General features: G+C 52.3%; 5 protein-coding genes and 1 non-coding gene across 6 annotated transcripts; 3 read left to right on the top strand and 3 right to left on the bottom strand.

The window, feature by feature from the left end:
• The first annotated feature begins 94 nt into the window (after nt 1–94).
• Nucleotides 95–180, top strand: J4E86_006529. Its single transcript has one exon. It is a non-coding gene; the product is annotated as a tRNA-Phe (tRNA).
• Nucleotides 181–593: 413 nt separating this feature from the next.
• On the bottom strand, nt 594–1,452 carry J4E86_006528 (uncharacterized protein; the record flags this gene model as incomplete). The annotated part of the gene is made up of 2 exons (XM_051447056.1): nt 594–1,233; nt 1,289–1,452. 2 exons carry the CDS (start codon nt 1,450–1,452, stop codon nt 594–596), a joined length of 804 nt encoding a protein of 267 aa, XP_051301541.1.
• A 1,794-nt stretch (nt 1,453–3,246) lies between these two features.
• Nucleotides 3,247–3,751, bottom strand: J4E86_006527 (uncharacterized protein; the record flags this gene model as incomplete). The annotated part of the gene is made up of 3 exons (XM_051447055.1): nt 3,247–3,353; nt 3,425–3,644; nt 3,695–3,751. 3 exons carry the CDS (start codon nt 3,749–3,751, stop codon nt 3,247–3,249), a joined length of 384 nt encoding a protein of 127 aa, XP_051301540.1.
• Nucleotides 3,752–7,305: 3,554 nt separating this feature from the next.
• J4E86_006526 (uncharacterized protein) lies at nt 7,306–8,727 on the top strand (the record flags this gene model as incomplete). Its single annotated transcript, XM_051447054.1, has 4 exons — nt 7,306–7,380; nt 7,434–7,536; nt 7,587–8,605; nt 8,656–8,727. The coding sequence occupies 4 exons, from the start codon at nt 7,306–7,308 to the stop codon at nt 8,725–8,727; spliced, it is 1,269 nt and encodes a 422-aa protein (XP_051301539.1).
• Nucleotides 8,728–9,645: 918 nt separating this feature from the next.
• On the top strand, nt 9,646–11,208 carry J4E86_006525 (uncharacterized protein; the record flags this gene model as incomplete). The annotated part of the gene is made up of 1 exon (XM_051447053.1): nt 9,646–11,208. One exon carries the CDS (start codon nt 9,646–9,648, stop codon nt 11,206–11,208), a length of 1,563 nt encoding a protein of 520 aa, XP_051301538.1.
• A 178-nt stretch (nt 11,209–11,386) lies between these two features.
• J4E86_006524 (uncharacterized protein) lies at nt 11,387–17,365 on the bottom strand (the record flags this gene model as incomplete). The annotated part of the gene is made up of 7 exons (XM_051447052.1): nt 11,387–12,277; nt 12,382–15,326; nt 15,390–15,681; nt 15,873–16,406; nt 16,457–16,622; nt 16,690–16,943; nt 17,279–17,365. The coding sequence occupies 7 exons, from the start codon at nt 17,363–17,365 to the stop codon at nt 11,387–11,389; spliced, it is 5,169 nt and encodes a 1,722-aa protein (XP_051301537.1).
• Between the last annotated feature and the right edge of the window lie 1,263 nt (nt 17,366–18,628).

Below are 18,628 nucleotides of genomic sequence, written 5' to 3'. Positions count from 1 at the left end.
CCGATCTTGGCCTTCACTTTTATGGACTGCGCCGTGAAATTTGGGATATTAGGGTTATGCTTTTCATTTTCTCCATCAATTCCCTATCACAATCGTCTCCTTAGCTCAATTGGGAGAGCGCCAGACTGAAGTCTCAGTCACTAAATCTGGAGGTATCGTGTTCGATCCACGAAGGGGACAACGTGCTCGAGCTTGCTCGGGATTCTTCGAACCATTCTTTTTGCGGATGTAGGTAACATGGCGGGTGCGCCTGGCATGTATCCTTTTTGCTGGTGTTGGGGGTTTGTGAGAACACCAGGAGTACTCTGACGAGTACTATCACTTTTGCGCATAGTGAGAGGTGCACCTGACAGACGTTGTAAGCTTATAGACTGTAGGGCTTGACCAAGCGCACTGAAAGGCTGGCCCTGAAGTGCTTTTATTTTGAGCACCTGTATGTCATAAGGGTGATACTAATCATTACACCAAGATCCTGATCCTTCCTCTCTTCTTGGACAGCTTTTTTGCGCACTTCGCGTGCTAAACTCCAAGCCCTCCTTGTACAAACTGAAAGCATGGTATTGTTCCCCGGGAAACAATCTCTGTCACAACCCTCATATCGCCAACCTGTTGTTGTCCGTCCATCCCACCCACACCCCACCAATCTCCCTCGCGATATCCTCCGCAGTCCTCCCATTCGCATCCCTCAGACTCCTGATATCAATCTTGTCTTCTGTGAGCCCCCTCATGATACCCATGGCCTCCGCCTCCTGGAAAACCTGCGTAGGGAAGTCGAGCAGCGGATAGTTACTCGCCAGCAGCAGTAACAACCACGCGACCTCTCTGCTCTGCGCATGCACTGCCGCATGTAGCCCCGACTGCATGTCCCCAATCGGATCTTGGTATCTCAACATCCTATCGATGCCCACCTCCTTCTCAGGATGATCCGTTGTGCTCATTTCGACATCGCCCTCGTCGTCCTCGCTGTCATCGTCATCGTTCAGCAGCAGCTCGACAACAGCCTTGTAATCGCCTTCGCGACAGAACTCGAGGAAGGCGCGCGCTTTCCTGTCTTCCGGGTACGCTTTCAGGTATGATTCTTCGGTGAGGAGGGGCAGGATATCGAGGTTCTCTTGGATTCCGCCTTCGTTGTTGAGTCGGCAGAGGACCTTTTGTTGGCCGTCGCCTGTGCTGGAGATTTCTTTGCCGCAGTGGGGACACGAGGTTATTTCGTAGGCGGAGAGGAGACAGTCCCTGCACGTGGCGTGTTAGCGATAGTATGCGATTGCGCGGAAGGGGCTTTGCGTACCAGTGGAAGTGGCATCCGCAGGTTAGCTGGACGTCATCGGGATATGTTTCTGGTGCCGCCGCGGGTCCTTTGCCGGAGGACGATGCGCCGCCCTCGTACTCTTCGTCCTCGTCGCGCTCGACTTCTACCTCCAAGGGCTTGTCGCAGATGACACAGGTAGACATTTTGGTGCTTATGCTATGTGCTCAAAAGATGTGACGGTGTTGGTGTTATGGGCGGGGCTATAGCGGGGGTTGTACTTTTTTTGTCGCTAAAACGGGAGGGCGTTCACGCGTCACGCGTCAGAGTTTACACGGACGTCATCGACCTCGCGACAGCGTCAATGACTTGGAAGGGTCTTGCTCCTTATGAATCTATTATCTCCTTGTATTAATTGGGTATTAATGTCCCTATTATCGCAACCTTTGATAGCTCGGGTTCGTCCACATTAAAGGGACGCGTGCGAGCGCGATCCTTTCCCGCCCTGTTCCCCTCGGCCTGCCTTCACCCACACGACTTCTAATGGCGTCTCTCACAACCCTTAGACCATTGCTGAACCGTGTGCCGATCTCGTGAGCTGTCGAGTTCGCTGCCACCGGACTGTGATTGGTTCGAGATACTCGCTGCATGGTACGGTTGGGCGGCAAGTCTTCGTCCTGTCCATATTCCTGTTCTGCGAAAGCTGCTGACCTCTCCTGGTTCTTCGTCTTCAATTGCTTGAAATAGCTATCGTAAAGCTGACCCCAATCCACTAGAATGACTCCTTCTTCCATGTTCCAGTACCGGATCGATTTGTTCGATACCCCAAGTGTCCAGTGCTGTCCGACACTCATCGTCACATTGCATCTGGATCGCGACGCGGAAAAAAGTCGGGCCCATCCGTAGCAGCCTCGGCGGTCTTCATCTCGCCATACGCTTGAGATCGGTGCTTCTTGTTCGACGGAGAATACGGCGACAGTTGGATCCTCCACCAGGAATCGATTGAATTGCAACCGGAAGGTATGATTCCGGCAGCCAAGATTGGAATTGATTATCGTGTGCGGTAGATGGGCTACTGGGCCTCGATTTGACATGGCCGGTCTTGAAGTGCAGGTATTCGGATTCCGTGGCGAGATCAAATCGGTGGCGCGTCGACACATATTGCAGGAATGATCTGAGAACTCGTGGTCGGTCTTATTGGAACTGAACATGTTTAAAAGCGGAAGGCAGAGCATACTGAAAGCAAATGCGAAAGTGTGCGTAGAATAGGCAGTGTTGACGGGAAATGAACAGCATGCCAACACGTTCAAGGTGGTGCAAACAATGCCATGCAGGCTTTGCTTGTTTCCGTGGGCGATCAAGTCCTCTTCCAAATACCAATTCCGGCACCCTGTTTCTGCCGCCGTAGCCAGGTACGTGCCGGACTACTCCTCACCGTACCATGGTAATGTCGTTGCGTGGCCCTTTTCATCGGTCGCGCTCCGCAGACTAAGGCAGGGAGGGGGACTCACCAGGCCGGCAAGTGAGGAAAAACAGCATGAGCCTTTGCTTTTTTGGAATACCAGAGCTAGCGCACGCCCGTTCTCTCGAAGGAGCACAAGCTCCGTCTCACCGTCATCTCGCCAGCGAATGCTTGCTGCGGAGGAGAAAAAGCACTGCGATTATCTATGGAACAACAATGTACATATGCATGGCGTACGAGCGAATTGTAGAAATTGGTCGCTCGTAAACTCCACAAAACAACGTACGACACCAAGACCTTACACACCACTTCAGTCATCCTTCAACGTGCTTGGCAGAACTGGCTGCCTTGTTGACCGCCATGGGCAACTTCAGAATGCCATGCTTGGGCCAACGTGGTAGGCGCCATTGCCATATCAAATCTCCGGCGCCTACGACATCCTCAACAAACCAATTCCAACTGCCGTTTACTTTTGACATATCGTAGAAGCATCGAAGCTTCCACGGGCTGTGCGATTGTGGCCCGTGAATCAGTGTAATTACCGTCGAGCATTCGCAATGTGGCGTTTTTGGTGACGGAATGAGACGGACTTGACTTCCTGAACGCCAGGGAGTTGCGCATCGAATGCAAGTTGGTTTGCGATGCCTAAATGACCACGAAGTTAGCATGACAATACTTCGATGTTGCTGAACCACCCAGGTAGGCGCTTTACTTACCGTTCCATTCCTCATCTGCCCTCCTGTCTTCCTCAGCCATCTCTTCGATGCTCTGAATGCTCCTCATCTGGGGCTGCTGCCTCTTCTCCAACTCCATCTTCGCAGTCATCTGCTCCATTATGGCTTGCTCGGCGTCTAGTCGTTGTATGCTATCTTTGCTCCGCAGTAGAAGACGGTGTGACGCTGACTTCCAGATCGCTCTCGAATCTCCGATGCGTTGCTGAAGAGGCCTTTCCCAATCTTGTTCCCAGCCCCGCGCTGGCTCCTTACCTGTTGCAGGTAAAGCGGTTTGAGAATGGAATGCTGGTGCGTGGAGAACTCGGGCATTGGCAGTCGGTTTGGGTTGGATGGGTACGGCGGTTGATCTTCCTAATCCAGAAGGAGAGTATGGCTTCTGGACTTGATGCTTTCGGACGTTGAGGGGTCGGATCGTTACGTCGACCGCAGAATCGTATCTGTTCGAGGGAGGTGGAGGCAGTTCTCTCCTGAGTGTTCGTTGCAGCTCAAATGACTCTTGCCATGAGAGCACGGATCGTGGGCCTTCTAATAGGCCTGGCACAGTTGCGTTTTGTTTCTGGGGCTCGCCAACAGCTCGCTTGGTCACCCTTCCAGCAAACATCGGTGTTTGCGAACCCAGTCGCCCTCCCACAAGTGAGTTCACACTCGGGTTTACAAGCCGAATAGTCTCGTCTGTCGGAGTTTCTTGCGGTGTAGCCTTCCGAAGGCTTCCTGCTGAAGGTAACGCCCATTTAGTTTGTTCATCCCATGCTTTGGTGCCGCCGTTGTGTACCTTTTTCGAAGGCTGCTCTCTTCGACCGATGAGCCCTTTGCGTGGCGTGTGCCGGACATCGGGGCGACGTACAGGCGACGATGCCGTCTTACTCATGTCCACATAGCTAGCGGATTTGTACTTGCGGTGCGGATGGTGATTTCGTAGACAACTGCCAAGCTTCCTAGCCCAGCGCCGGAGACGAGATTCGCGTTTGTGGACGGTCATGATCGTAATATCAAAGTCAGTGTAGTTGTTTCCGGCGTTTTGGGGTGAATTATTGCGTCAAAATTGTATAACGTGGCTGCTTGTGAGAACATTCGTGGAGATGCTCTCGCGACCAGATAAACCGTCACAATGTTATCTAACGTTCTCATAGCAACGTTGTTCTACTCCACTCTTCAAGCGGGGCCGATGATGATGTTCCTGCCCTGCTTATCCATCCGGGTCCCTGAGTAACGCTGACGCCTGTTGCGGATGCCCGTTGGGTGGCTGCTTGGGAAGGGACAGCAGTTCCATGTTTCCAGTCATCTAGCCGACCAACGCACCCAACCGTTTACCGTTTGGCCGAATAGATACCTAGGGAATATCCTTGGATTCTCGAGCCACGAAGTGTTTGCGCTGGTAGTTGTGGTCGCGCAGTCGGTTCGTCGCTCCGCTGTTCAGTCTCGAGTGAACCTATCTGGTATACAAGCTTCCACTAGCCTGTCCAGGAGACTCCATAGGCCCTGGGCTAGTCTGCACGCTTCCCAGATAGCACCACCGACAACTAGGACAGACAACGCGGTGGCCACGATGACAACGCCCACCACAATGAAGCCTAGCACGTGCGTAACTGACAGAAGAGGCTCTGTGATCCGCCATTCCACTTTCTTCTTTCCTACTCGTGCGAAGTAGAACGCCAGGAAGCCATATCGGCGCACCTGTATATCACGATCGAGACGTCCCACATATTCCAACCACTCTGCAGCGGTCATTGTGACCTCTTCCCCTCCTCCAACAGAAACACTGATCTTCTGCTCGAACCTCGCGATGCGATTGCACAGTCCTCCGAAAGCCAGCTTGGCAAGCAAAGCTTGGTCACTGATGCATGCTATGCGCAGCTTTTGCTTGTCACTAAAAAGTGGCGTGATGGTTCGCAAGACTGTTTCGATGGGGGAGTGTCCAAGGCTGCACCAGAAGCAGCACCGAGAGAAGTGAACTTGCTCTTCGTGGAAGCATTTCTGTACTAGTACTTCTTTGGCGCAGCTGTAGAGTTGACGAGAAGTGGGGCGCGCGCTGAACCAGAGTTCTGATGGGGATAGGTAACTGCAGATGTTTAGGACGAGTTCGTTTGGCAGGCTATCCATCGAGGCTGTCGGCGGGGGTGAAGTTCTGGAAGGTTTGGAAGACCGCAGAGAGACGCGCTGTGTCGCATTGCGTCCTGAAAGTCCAGTCTTGCCTCCAGTGCAGTATAGTAACATCCTCGTGAAGCGCGTAGCGAGTGACAGAGCGGGATCCGACGATAGGAACCTTGCGGCATTAATACCCATCATTTTGTTGATTTCTGATAATGAGTAATGGTCGTATGAGCTTAGCTTGCTGTACCTTGTCTTTACGAGGGGGTAAAGCAGGGCATCATACTCGGACTTTGTACCGGCTCAAGGCTTTGGTTGAGGGGTGCTTGGTGCTGGTCTCACACCGATGGGTGGCTCACAATTGGGTAAGAAGGCGTGAGGCTGAGGAAGCTGATGATTCTGGGCCGCATGGCATCAGGCGCAACGTCGAATCGCAACTGTTGATGCAGTCATACCAGTTTCCCAAAAGGGTAAGAGGCTGCATATGCCTTTACACTGGCCTTAGGCGAAACGGGTTCTTATACAACTGACAGGGGAGTGTGCCTCGCATAGCGACAGCGGAAATCCACCGACAGGCGCGGATTGCGACGGGTAGGTGTATCGAAAAGGGAGCCAGGGAGCCCTGTGGCGTCGTAAGACTGAGCGTTCCCAAGGAAGTGGAAACGATACGATCTGATCTTGGCACACGGTACATTGTACTGTAGATGCTGAAGGACCCTTAAGGCCCCACCCGTCTCTTTCCTGGTGGTGTGATTCACTGCTGACGCAGAGAAACTTACACTTTTTGCGACATGAGTTGCGCCACGCTGACTGCGAGCAACAGCTGCGTGCTCACCATCGTGGTATTATCATCAGCGCCTGGGCAGCAGTCCTGATACTATACGCAATGCCATTTCTCGAATAGACCAATGGATCGCATGTGCTGGGAGACGGATCGGCATCTACGGGGTTCATCTTGGTCAGGATCCATGAATCAGCCTTCCTGCAGGTGCACCTGAACCTTCTGAGATGCTCCATCTTGGTCGCAGCCGCTCGAGACAGTATGTGTGGCGATATTGATGCAACAAAGCTTCAGCGTATTCTGATATCTAGTGGGTGGGTTCATCAGTCTCTTCTTCGTCGCGTGAGTAATCCGCCGAAGGCAGGGCGGTAGGTTGCTCCGAGGACGGGAGCAGCACGGACCCTGACACGCCTGATTGCGGCCTCAGCCGCTTCCAATCCAGATGACGTCGCACGCGAACTCCGCTCTCTGACAGCCTGACGCTACCAGCTTTCACGTCGCAAGTAACTTTAGGTCGCCAAACGACCAGCGAGAACGCACATATCGAATGAGAACGAGGCATGCTCCCATGGAGAAATATCTGCAAAAACTCGGAGGATTCAGAATCTCGCCGCGTCTTGGGGAACGGGCCGAAACTGCGCACACGCCCATGGCCCAAATGAACCGAGGTGCTTAGCAGTCGAGGCCTCCCCTATATTTTGGAATCAGTACTAGTCCCCCGCCGAACCTCGTCCGCGATCAGTAACCGGTTCAATCTTCACACCGAAGGGGTGTGTATTGCACCGCAGCTTCTAGAAGAGAAGTATATGTATATTAGCACGCGCGAGCTGGAGAATAGCAGAATAGCATCATCGTTACCAAAAACATAACCGTCAAAACTGCGCGAGGGCATAAAACCAGCGTTAAGGCTAACCAGACACCTACACAACATTTGGAGTTCAATAACACACCATTCGGCACTAACCCACACAAAAATCAATAACCAGGTTCCAAGATGCAGAATAATCGCCAACTAAGGGATCCGGTGACATTGCCATCCGGTCTTGTGTTCAAGAACAGGCTACTCAAGGTGGACAACGACGAAAACAAACGCAGTGCGACCATGTCCCTAACACATCATAGGCAGCGATGGCAGAAACCATGTCAAAGTCTCACGACCCAACAGATACCCTTATGGCGGCCTACAAAGCATGGGGAAAGGGAGGATGGGGCGGAATCATAACGGGTACAGAACAGCTCTCACCAACTGATCTTTTTCAAGACTAACATGCAAAGGCAACGTGATGATCGATGAGCGCTGGCTCGGAAACGCCCTCGATGTCTCTCTCACACCCAGCACTAACCCCGAACTCATTGCTCAATGGCGCAGATATGCAGAAGCATGCCGTGTCGAAGGTACCCCAGCGATCGTCCAGCTTAACCATCCCGGCCGCCAAAGTCCCCTTGGAGCAGGTTCAAAGGGGCTATTCGAGAAGAACATCGCACCAAGCCCTATCGCACTACAGTTCGAAGACAACATCTGGGCGAAGACGGCGCAAAAACTCATCTTCGGCACCCCGCGAGAGATGACAGTCGCAGAAATCGAAGACGTCGTGAAAAGACATGCCGACGCAGCCAAGTTCCTCAGCGAAGCAGGTTTCGACGGCGTAGAACTGCACGCCGCACACGGATACCTACTCAACATCTTCATGTCCCCGAAGACAAACCACCGGCAAGACAACTACGGCGGCTCAGCGTTCAACCGCGCCCGCATCGTTCTCGACATCATCAATGCTATCCGCGCTGTCGTTCCATCTACATTTACAGTCGGCATCAAGCTCAACTCCGCTGACGTCCAACATTCCAGCGATATGGAGGACGTTATGCAACAGATCGGTTTCCTCAAGGATACCGGTATCGACTTCCTCGAGATCAGCGGTGGATCGTACGAGAACCCTAGGATGATGAAGGGCGACGAGCCACAGTCTGGCGAGAAGCCGGTGTCTGAGCGTACCGCGAAGCGCGAGGCTTTCTTCCTTGATTTTGCGAGGGTGGTTAGGCAGAAGTTCCCAGATGTGGTCTTGATGGTTACGGGCGGTTTCCGCAGCTTGACGGGTATGCGTGCCGCGCTGGAGGAGAATGCTTGTGATCTGATCGGTTTGGCGCGACCAGCTGCTGTGGACTCGAGTTTTGCGAAGAAAGTCTTGGAGGCAGAGGCTGCGGGTGGTGATGTCAGTCTGAGGTTGGATGCTGTGAAGCCGAGCTGGTTGGTCAGCAAGATTCCGGTCAAGGCTCTAGGTGCTGGTGCGGAGAGTGTAAGTCTGGCCCCCGAGAAGTGAAAATGTGGATGCTAACGAATTATCAGGCTTTCTACGGCGCTCAGATTGAGCGAATCGGTAAGGGGCTACCAACAAAGACACCTCCTACCACAGCATGAGACGAATCTGGAAGATCTGGGTCGCTTTTATAATATCTTAAACTCTCTAATATCGTCAGCCATCATTTTATACTCAGGAGTTCAACAATAGATTTCCGGGCATTAGACCATTCCAATCAAGCTTCTACACATTGTAAACTATATCCTGGGATTTCTGTAGATGGCCAATTTCCATACTGTAGATGATGTTTTGCGTTCACCAGAAGACTAGTCAATTGTCACCACGCGGCTAAATGGAAAGTGATGTAGACTGTTTACAGCACGTATGTTTTTGTGTCAAAATCTTCACCACTTTGTGCGTCAAGCAAAACGCGGCGACCTCTCTTCCACTTCATGAAGATGAGAAAGCAGCCCAAGGTGCCCGACTGTGCCGCCTCATCCCAGCCTTGAGATTCACCAATCAACGCCTCGCATTAGGTACAGGTTTCCAGTAAATCGTGCGTTCGACGGAGATCTCCAAACCTGCCGGATGCGGTATACTGAACTTGGCCAATGAACGGTTTCCTTTTGGTACCAGTTTCCAGTAATGGGCCGCCTGTTGCAGTATTCGACGGATTTCAGGTCCTGCCTGATGGAGGAGGTTGACAATAGCCAATGGGCTTGCAGTTTGGAGGGCCGAGTTGCTTCCATGCCGTCTTCAATGGATTTCAAAAGCTGCCTTATTCGGATGACTGCGCTCAGCCCGTGAGAATGCGTTTTATGTACCTAGTTTAAGGTTTTTGGCCGCTGTGCACTTGGAGAGTGCTCCAGCTTTCGATGGTTGTTGAAAACTTCCGAATGCGGTAGGTTGAGCTCGGACCACCACTGAGCCGCGGCGATCCCAAAAGATTTGGGACTTGCACGGCGGGCTGCATCATCGTGTCATTCACGTCTGCTGTGCTTTTTACAACTCGCTGCTTTTTTGCGGCGCCTCCGTCCATGTCTATATGCTCTAATTCGGTGCGAGCATTGTCGCGCTCTCGAGTTTCGCCAAGCAAAACGCTCCTTCCGTTCCTGTACCAGACACCCACGATCCAGCAATGGCAGTCCGCCACACGACCAGTTGCTCGCCGCAATATTCGCATCCCTTCGCGCCCGTACGTTAGCGAGGACATTCCCTTCGAAGACGATGCAGATCTACCGCCTGTTGTCGATCAACAGCCTCCCCGAAAGACTACTATATCTCGCACCGAGCGGGCCGTGTTCCAGAAGTTGTACAGGAAGTTTGATAATGAAGGGCGCCAACAGAAGAAGAAAGACCCTTTGGTAGATGTCGACGAGGTGTTCGAAGAGTTCCAGAAAAATACAGAAGATATCCCGAGTACAGAAGATATCCCGAGACCCTCGCTAGACAAGGTTTTCGACGAAGTGCTGAGAGGCGACCCGCGATTGCGCGCATTATGTACACAGAGAACGAGGGCTCGATCTAACAAGCAAGATGCCGCTGGTGCAGAAGTGGGCAAAACGCAGAGTAGCAAGAAGAAGGGCTCGAGTGTGGAGGCAGCAAAGCTCAGAGAATTGCGTCTAGCGGAACAAGAACGGATCGATAGCCTCATACGCAACGCACCCACCGATCGCGCCCTCTGGCAAACCCTCGAGCGCGAAGTCTTTGCCAAAGTACGCGACCTCGATCTCGACAACGCCAGCGGCAGCCCCACGAAAGAGCCAACCGCCAAACCCAGCAACAACGCATCGAAGAAGTCATCAGAAGCAAAAGCCGCTTACAAACCCTCCCCACCCTCCACCGACGCACGCATCCTCTTCCACAACTACCCATACCACCTCATCACCGCCGTCACCACGCTACGCACCGAATTCCCCTCCTCCCCCCTCCCCTTCTCCATCCTGCCCACGATCAAAAAGCTCGGCCGCTCCTCGCACGCCCTCGGCGCAACAACAACGCTCTACAAGCACCTGATCCGGACGGCATGGATCCAGCAAGCCTCCTACATAACCATAAACATGCTGCTCAAAGAAATGGACGACAACGCCATCGACTTCGACGCCGACATCCTCGGCCTCCTCGACGCAATAATCAAGGAACACAACCAGGCGAGGAGTGGTGGGCTAGGCAAAGAGATGGCCATGTTGTATGGCATGGAGATGTTTGCTGATGGCCTTACGAAGATTAATACGTGGAGGAAGGTGGTGGCGGAGAGATTGGGTTTGAAGAGTGAGGAGAAGAGGGCGAGTAGCTCGCTTGTTAGGAAGACGATGGGGTCGGATGATCCGAACTGGAAGGGGCGGAGTGGGTGGTGGATGAAGGACGGTAGTGCACAGGGGCCTGGGCCACGCGAGAAGACTGGCGCGCAGGAGTATATGCCGCTTGTTGAAGGCGTTAATCCGGGCGTTGATGGGTCTCTCCCGGAGACGGCGTCTGCAAAGGGCGGCGAGCAGGTCGTTCCGTCTGAAGATGCGGTTCCAGCGAGTGAGGAGACCGCTGCTGAACTGTCAAAGGAAGACGAGCCCACCGATGATAAACGTGCAGAAGTCTTAGTATAGCGTCGTCATGTATAATACACGGTATTGTCACCCCAGACCCAAATATTCATTCCGCAGACAGGACGTATTCCTAACTTTCCATAACGACCCAGGCCACCATAAATCATTTCAACAGGGTCTGTAATTATAGCTACACTCCACGCCAATTCGACATGTACACCGACGAAGTTTCCAATATCTACATGGGATTGGTCCAAACGGGCCTGTTGTTGGTCCAGTCAGCCTGCAGGGCATCAATCTTCTCAATAAGCCCCTTGAGAATAAGTGCATCAGGTGTCCCCCTCTCCGCTGCCTCTCTCTGCGCAACCGAGGTATATCCATCCACCAGCTTGTCCAGGTACAGATCTACCAATCTGAAGCTGTTTGTAATAGCCGCCGCATTCTGAGTACGCATATACGTATTCCACTTTGTCTGCAGATCCAGACTTCGCCACGTGACCTGCCGACCGTTGATGGTCTTTGTAATTTGCGGCAGGTAAATCGTTTCGAGGTCGTTGAACATTTGGCCGACCCGGTCTTTCTGGGCAACCAGCGTTTGGCTGATGAAAGGATCAATGTGGTAGCGGATGGCAGCGATGGTATCTTTGACGTATTTGAAGAGCTTTGTACCGTCGCCCGTATATGTATCGAGCGTGTCGGAATTGCGTGCGTCACTGACGCCCCAAAGACCTTCTTTGAGGTTGTTGACCTCACCGTCGAGAAGAACGAGCTCGTTACTCCATTGGTTGGTATGGCTGGGGAAGACAGCGCCAACCCAATCGATGGCGGACTTGGTCACACCGTTGATAGTTATTCTTTCTGCAACTCTGATGTCGTACCAGAAGCTTTGAACGCACTTGCAAAAGTTGGTACTTGCTTGTGGGTTGTAACAGTTGACCTTGGTCAAAGCACTAGACTTTGTCGGCTTGGCGTATTTTTCGAAGAAGTTTTTGACCATTTGGAATTCCAAGATATGCTCTGTGGCGAAGCGTCCTGTGTTACCGGCAGTGGGCGTTGCAATCTGACCGAAACCCATGTCAAGACAGTCGTTGTAGTTGTTGTAGCCATATGTCGGTATATTTGGGAGTACCTGTGCAGGTGCACGTCAGCGAGGTCAACTTGTAATTGCAAAGGTTCGCCAGGGAAGTATAGCCTACAAAGCCCAACCTTGAAGACTCATGTAAGGTGACTTACGGTCAATATGGTACCAGAGGTGTGGAAGTCAGCGCTAACGATGACCATCTTGCCACCGAGTTTATCGGCGCAGAACTCCTGGGTTTTGCGATCTAAACTTCGTGAAAAGACATGATTGAGGGTCACATCGCCAGATGCACGCTTTGCCAGAGAGCTACTACCGTCCACCACATGTGAAAGCTCTGAACACTCAGAACCTTGGTTATCGGGGCTTCCTCCAGGGCTGGGGCACAGCAGGTCCTGTAGGGGAATGTGGAATGGGGGACCCCAGGGTGTGACGCGTTTGCCAAATCGATGTACCGCTGTGGCATTGTTCGCAATTCCCGAGTGCTCATAAGGGTGGTAAAGAGGATGAGTACCGTCGATCGACGTGAAACCACGCTTAGTAGGCGCGCCTGATTGAAGGTCGGGACATTGGCCACCCTCAGGAAGACCGACCTCACCAGATCCTGGGAGATCCCACGTCTTGGTTCCCCAACCGAATGCTGGCGGAGTACTGACCTGCGCATATAACTTTGCGCCCACGTAGAAGCCATATGTCCACGGACATGAAGCTTCGGTGCTCTTACCAGCTCCAACCTCCATGCGAACATAGCCGTCAGCAACAACTCCGGCTGTTGCGGCCCCAACCTTCCAGCTGTCATCAAAGCGAATACCAAACTCTGCGATGGCCTTGAGATGGGCTTCAGCCTGGCCTGAAGCTAGAACAGAAGCGTAGAATTGAGGTTCCAACAGGCCGTTTTTGTCGCCCGTCTCTCCAGAATCCAGTTCCTTGTCAGCCTGAGGCTCGTATTCCTCAGAGGCGGCTGGATAAGTTTGCCGGACGTCCCATTCCGCAAGATCGATCTTGGTTTCTATCTCGGCAGATAGTGTGAGGCCAGCGTTGAACTCGCCAACCACGCGGACAGAGGGACCGATAGTGACAATGCCAGGGACTCGGAATGTTGCGCCTGGGAAGGGAAGGGTAAGAATTGTCTTCTCTCCCGACTCGTACGAAACCTTGATCATGGCTTCGAGAGTGAACACCGCAGTGACCTTACCACTGTTGCTGAATGTAAGGTACGACTGGCTCAGGTCAAGAGAGCCGCCTGGATTATCGAAATTGAGCTTCGTGATGAGGGTGAAGCCAAAACTGGTGGAGATTTCGACATCTGTGAGAGCCTGAACCAAGACATGAGCATTGAATTTGGCCGGTCCTGTGCCACACTCGACTTTGTCGTCAATGATTTTGGCGATGAATTGCTCATTCACGTCATGTGTGAACTCTTTCTCGATCTTGGGGCTGACCAAGTTGGTGAGCCAGGCAAGCACGTCGGATCCGAACCATCGCTTGTGAAGCTCTTCATGACTAAGAGCACCACCGTGATAGTCGTCTCGCCACTCCTCTTCGAGCCATCTCTTATGATTGCCGTCAAAGTCAGACAAGGAGCGTTTAGATTTACGCTTTGTGCTCGCAGCTGCGACAACGTTGTCCCAGTAGTCGTTCTTGTTGGAAAAGTCTATCCTCATCTGGGTATCACCAGAATCTCGGGGAACGCGCCTGAAGTTGTAGTCGAAAGTCAGATCGTAGACCATTGGCATATGTGACGCTCGCTTCCGAAGATGGTGTGGAATTGTTTGATTGACAGCAGGGACCATATGTTTCGCGACGGCATAGCGACCGGCTCCACAGCCAGCTGGCATTTCCAGGATGGTACCGGGTACGCCGTGTCCAAGTCCGATGTTTTGACAATTGTTGTTCTCTGAGCCGTCAATGCAAAACATCTGGATGGTTTGCTCCTCTTCACTCGGCCCGCCTTGGCAGTTGAACAGTTCCCAATGAGAGCCATCGCGTTTATCGAGAGAATGTTGCAATTCTTTAGGCGATGCAAGTACAACGAATTGAAATGCAGCATTGGAAGGGTCATCGTCGGTCTTGTCGCCCTGTCCACCAAAGGTGTCGTCCACATTGAGCTCGAAGTCCGTATCGACGTCGTCTCCAGTCGGGGGATCGCTGAATAGCCGATCGAGTGGTACCGGAAGGAATAGCTGTTTACCATCGGTTGGGTCGCAGCAGTAGACTCTGTTTCTTTCCAGTCGAGGGAAGCAGGATTGCCCAAAACCATACGGGCTGTCCGTGAGTTGCACTTGCTTTCCGACCGGGCAATGGTTGTCGAAGCAAGATCCGGGCTCTCCGTACCACCGGCAGTTCTTCCAGTTCTTGGCGTCTTTCTTTGGGCAGCAGTATCGTTTCTGCATGTCAACGTCAACTGCTTCGAGCCAATCAACCAGAGCATTATCGATCAAAGTCATCGCGTCTGCAATGTCGGCGATTGTGCTCAGAAATGTGCCTGAAAAGGTCATCGTCGTGTCGTCGCCGTTGCAATCCTTGCCGACGCCTGCCCAGTAGCAGTCATGACCCTTAGCTGCAGGTGACTCGCAGCAATATGCTTTGTTTCCGTCTTCACAGTATTTCCCATCACCCCACTTGTTCATCTGCAACAGTACCTCATTGTCATGGCAACGGCCATTACATGGAGGTGCTTCGCCGCGCCAGTGGCACTTGTCGGGATCTGGTGCACTGGAAACTGGACAGCACAGCTGGCTGTCCTTGCCTTTGGACCTGCGCGTGACAGGCTTCGCGCCACCGCATGGTTGCTGTTCGATTTTGAAGAAACCAGCCTTACAAGTACCGCCACAGTCAGTGACATAGCAATCCGGTACAGTCGCATCGTCCCAAAAGGAAGCGTCATCGGCAGTCATCGCGAGGGCTTTGACAGATTTTGGAGACACGACGGCGTTGAGAGCATCCAAATCATCCGTGTCTTGATCAATGGCCCAGATGAGTAGTCCGCCGAGGCCTAGCTTGTTGGCAAAGTCGATCTTCGCCTTGAATGTGTCTTTGTCATCATACGACACCCATTGATCTTGGTTCCAGGTGATGTACTTGACTTGAGCCTCCTTGTCTAAAAGCACAAAAGGCGATTAGCCTATCTATCACATGTGCTGGTTCCGTCGTGGCTGCTTACCATAGTAAGGACTGATCTTGTGCTGTTTGATCACTTGTTGAATCTCTTTGTATGTCAAAGTTCCTGAGTTGTCGGAACAGGGACCAGGAGATGCTCCGCCCTTGAAATTGCAGCCAGGTCGGTAGCAAGAGGGGTCTGATAGCTGGAAACTGCGACCATAGAACCCCAGCCCGAGATTGAGCTTCTCTGGTTTGATGTCGTTGCGCCAAAAAAGATCCAAGGCTAACTTGATCTCGGTTAAGTTCGAATGCCCATATATATGATTACCGATCGGGTTCGTTGAGTCCCAGATCTAGACACATATGTTAGCGCTTGCTCGAAATAAGATGTTCACATCATCGCTGCATCCGACACCCAGACCAGCTTACAAGCAGCTTGTGGGAAGGGCAATCCCGCAAAGGTGTGTCACCTCTTCATCTCGGCGTCTGACCTTCCGACATACACGAGTGTAGAAGCGGGAGGCAAATATTTGGCTTGACTTACTCCATGAAGATCATAGCTCATGACGTTGACGAAGTCGACGTAATCCACAGCTTTCAGATCAAAATGCCTCAGATACCAGAAGCTAGTAGGAACAGTGAAGGAGACAACATAATGCATGAGCTGCTTGTCGTTCTCCTCGTTAAGTTCCTTCAAGAACGTGACAAAGTTTCTGCCGTCTTCAGGCTTACCCCCTCGATCGGTTGCTCCGGGATACTCCCAGTCGAAGTCCACACCGTCAAATGCGTACTGTCTCATAAAAGCAAATAACTTTTTAATGAACAAGGCGCGATTAGCAGCAGTGCTAACCATGTCGCTGAAGACCGGCTGAGTTGCGGTGCCGTTATCGTTGAAGGTCCAACCGCCAAGAGCAATGACTGTCTTCAAGCCGGGGTTCGACTTCTTGACATCTGTGAACTGCGAGAATAGATCGGGGCTAAGGTCGTCCATCGGAACCAGATCAAAAGTACCGGGCGAAATGTAACCGAAGGAAAAGTAGAGATGAGTAAGTGCGCCTGTTGGGATATTCTTGAAGTCCTACGAATAAGATAAGTATGTTGCACTCGCTCTTGGCTGGTCTGACGTACCATGCCTTGACATTTCCTGTCATGTGCCCAAGCTTCATAGTAACCGATCACTATCTTCTGAACATCGCCGCCAGAGCCACCAGACCCTGGCTGCTCACAATTGCTTTGGCATTTTGGTTCGTCTTCGGTACCTTTGTCGCAAAACTTCTCCGTCATGCCGCAAAAGCTGTGGGGTGTTAGCTGGTATCATTGAGAATCTTTTGACTAGCATACCCAAATTCTGAACAACAAACATTGAGCGGACATTTGGCACCAGGTATCTTAGCGTCTTTGCCACATTCTGCTTTGGCATCGCAATTTGACCAGCAAACATCGTTGGGACTTTGACCGTTTGTGCCGCAATATTCTTCACCATAGTTACAATATCCGGTAGCCTTTGGGCAGCAGGCTCCGTTCTTGCATGGCTTAGACTCAGAGCATGAATAGTCTTCTTCAGCTCTTGGCTGTAGAGCCCGTGGGGCCAGATGCGGACAAACAGGCGCACGTTCTGTATGCTTTTCTTTCGCAGAATAGTCAAACGGACTGGACTGAAGTTAGCTACGAATGCACCGCTTCTAACAATGTTCATCTACATACTGGATTGGATTGACGCAAGTTGGTGGCGCGTGAGATCTCTTGTGGTGAAATCGTGCATGCGACTGATGCGCTGTAGCAGTGATGAGCAGCACACAGAAGACAACGGCCCACCGTGCGAACGCGGAAGTCAATCTGGACATCTCGGCGTCTAATTCCACTGAAAACAGTAGGAAAGAAACCAAGATCAAGGACTGGAAAAGAGCGTTCTCAGAAGCTCCGTGGGAAAATGGACTCTGTCTATCTTACCGGTACCCACAGCTTAGGTACGTTGGCATCAAGGTTTCCATTTGGACCTGCCGTGGATCCAATGGACGCCTGAATAACAGCGATCATCGTGGCGGCGAGTAGTAGGCGTGCAATTCGCGCCCCTGCATGCATGGCCAGGCCAACGGACTGAAATTTCCAGATCTGTACTGGGAGAGATGCCGCGGGAAGTTTACCATGCGGCCCAGATATGACATCCCATCTAAATTTGCGCTCTTCCGCATTGGCGCCTTCGGGGTCGCTCGCTAAGACATCAAGAAATGATATCAGCTTCTACCTAGGCATTACCTAAGTAGGAAGGACATAAGTCACGCTGACTGGGTGCCAGTTGCCGTCCGGAGGTCCCGACTGTAAGGTTTAGTGAGCTATCTTGTCTTCAGGTACTTCCGGTATGGCAGCAATCTTCAGCGCGCAGTGCTGAAATGTAGAGGCGGTTCTCAGCGCTGGCCGAACTCGGGAGTCTGTCCTTTTTGCCACGGGAGCGACGCTCAGATAAGAATTGCCCAGGGCTGAAGCGCGGTCGTACTATCAAAGCAACCATGACAGTCTTGGGCCGGAGAACAAAATCGAAGCGGTGGAGATGACATGACATTACCCCTAAACTAATGCTGAACGTCTGCCGGGCGTAAATAATTGGCACCTCACTGCAGGTGATCTTCCGGCTCCGAGTGGTGCCAAGCTTCATAGTTCGTGCTTGGCATCAGGCCTTCCGTCCGGATTCGGGCCGCGCCCGCCGCATCTTCAGGACCCGCTTTTTAGCCTGTTACTGAACTGATTTGGGGTCTAACATGTTGCCAATACTCCGCGAGACTTACACGACCCACACCGGCGCCAGATGGATGATGAGAATGGACCCTTGGGATGCAGGTGCCGAGCGATTAGGTGCCCCATGCAGTGCGGCTGGCTGTACATGCTTTCTTGCCTCGGTGTAGAATGCAGTTGAAGCATCCTGCATCGTCGCTCTTGGTTGCAGTCATTCCTGTGAGTACGTCTTTCGTGGACCGTCGCAGACCTCCCACAGGGCGATACTGACTCTTACACAAGAATGCGTTCGCATAGTCCCAGGATGTTGCTGCGGCTTTTGCTACCCCTTTGGTATCTCCCATCGACAATTGCGATACCCTTCTTCAGTAACAATACTATCCCATCCAATCTGACCAGTGATTGTGCGACGGCCCTTCTTACAGACGTTGAACAATGTCCTCCTACCGTTGCTACCTTTGCTATTGGATATTACTACCCCCCCTCCGTGCTGGAAAAAGCATGCACAACCGCCTGCGTTACTGCCCTTGAGCAGTACGAAGCAAGAATTGCCACAGCTTGTACCGGGCA

Source organism: Alternaria arbusti (genome assembly GCF_024043155.1).
Source record: "Alternaria arbusti strain BMP 1465 chromosome Unknown scaffold_8, whole genome shotgun sequence".
In the NCBI taxonomy this organism is placed as follows: Eukaryota; Fungi; Ascomycota; class Dothideomycetes; order Pleosporales; family Pleosporaceae; genus Alternaria; species Alternaria arbusti.
Note: the sequence above shows the minus strand (reverse complement) of the source record. Positions and strands in the feature narration are given on the sequence as shown.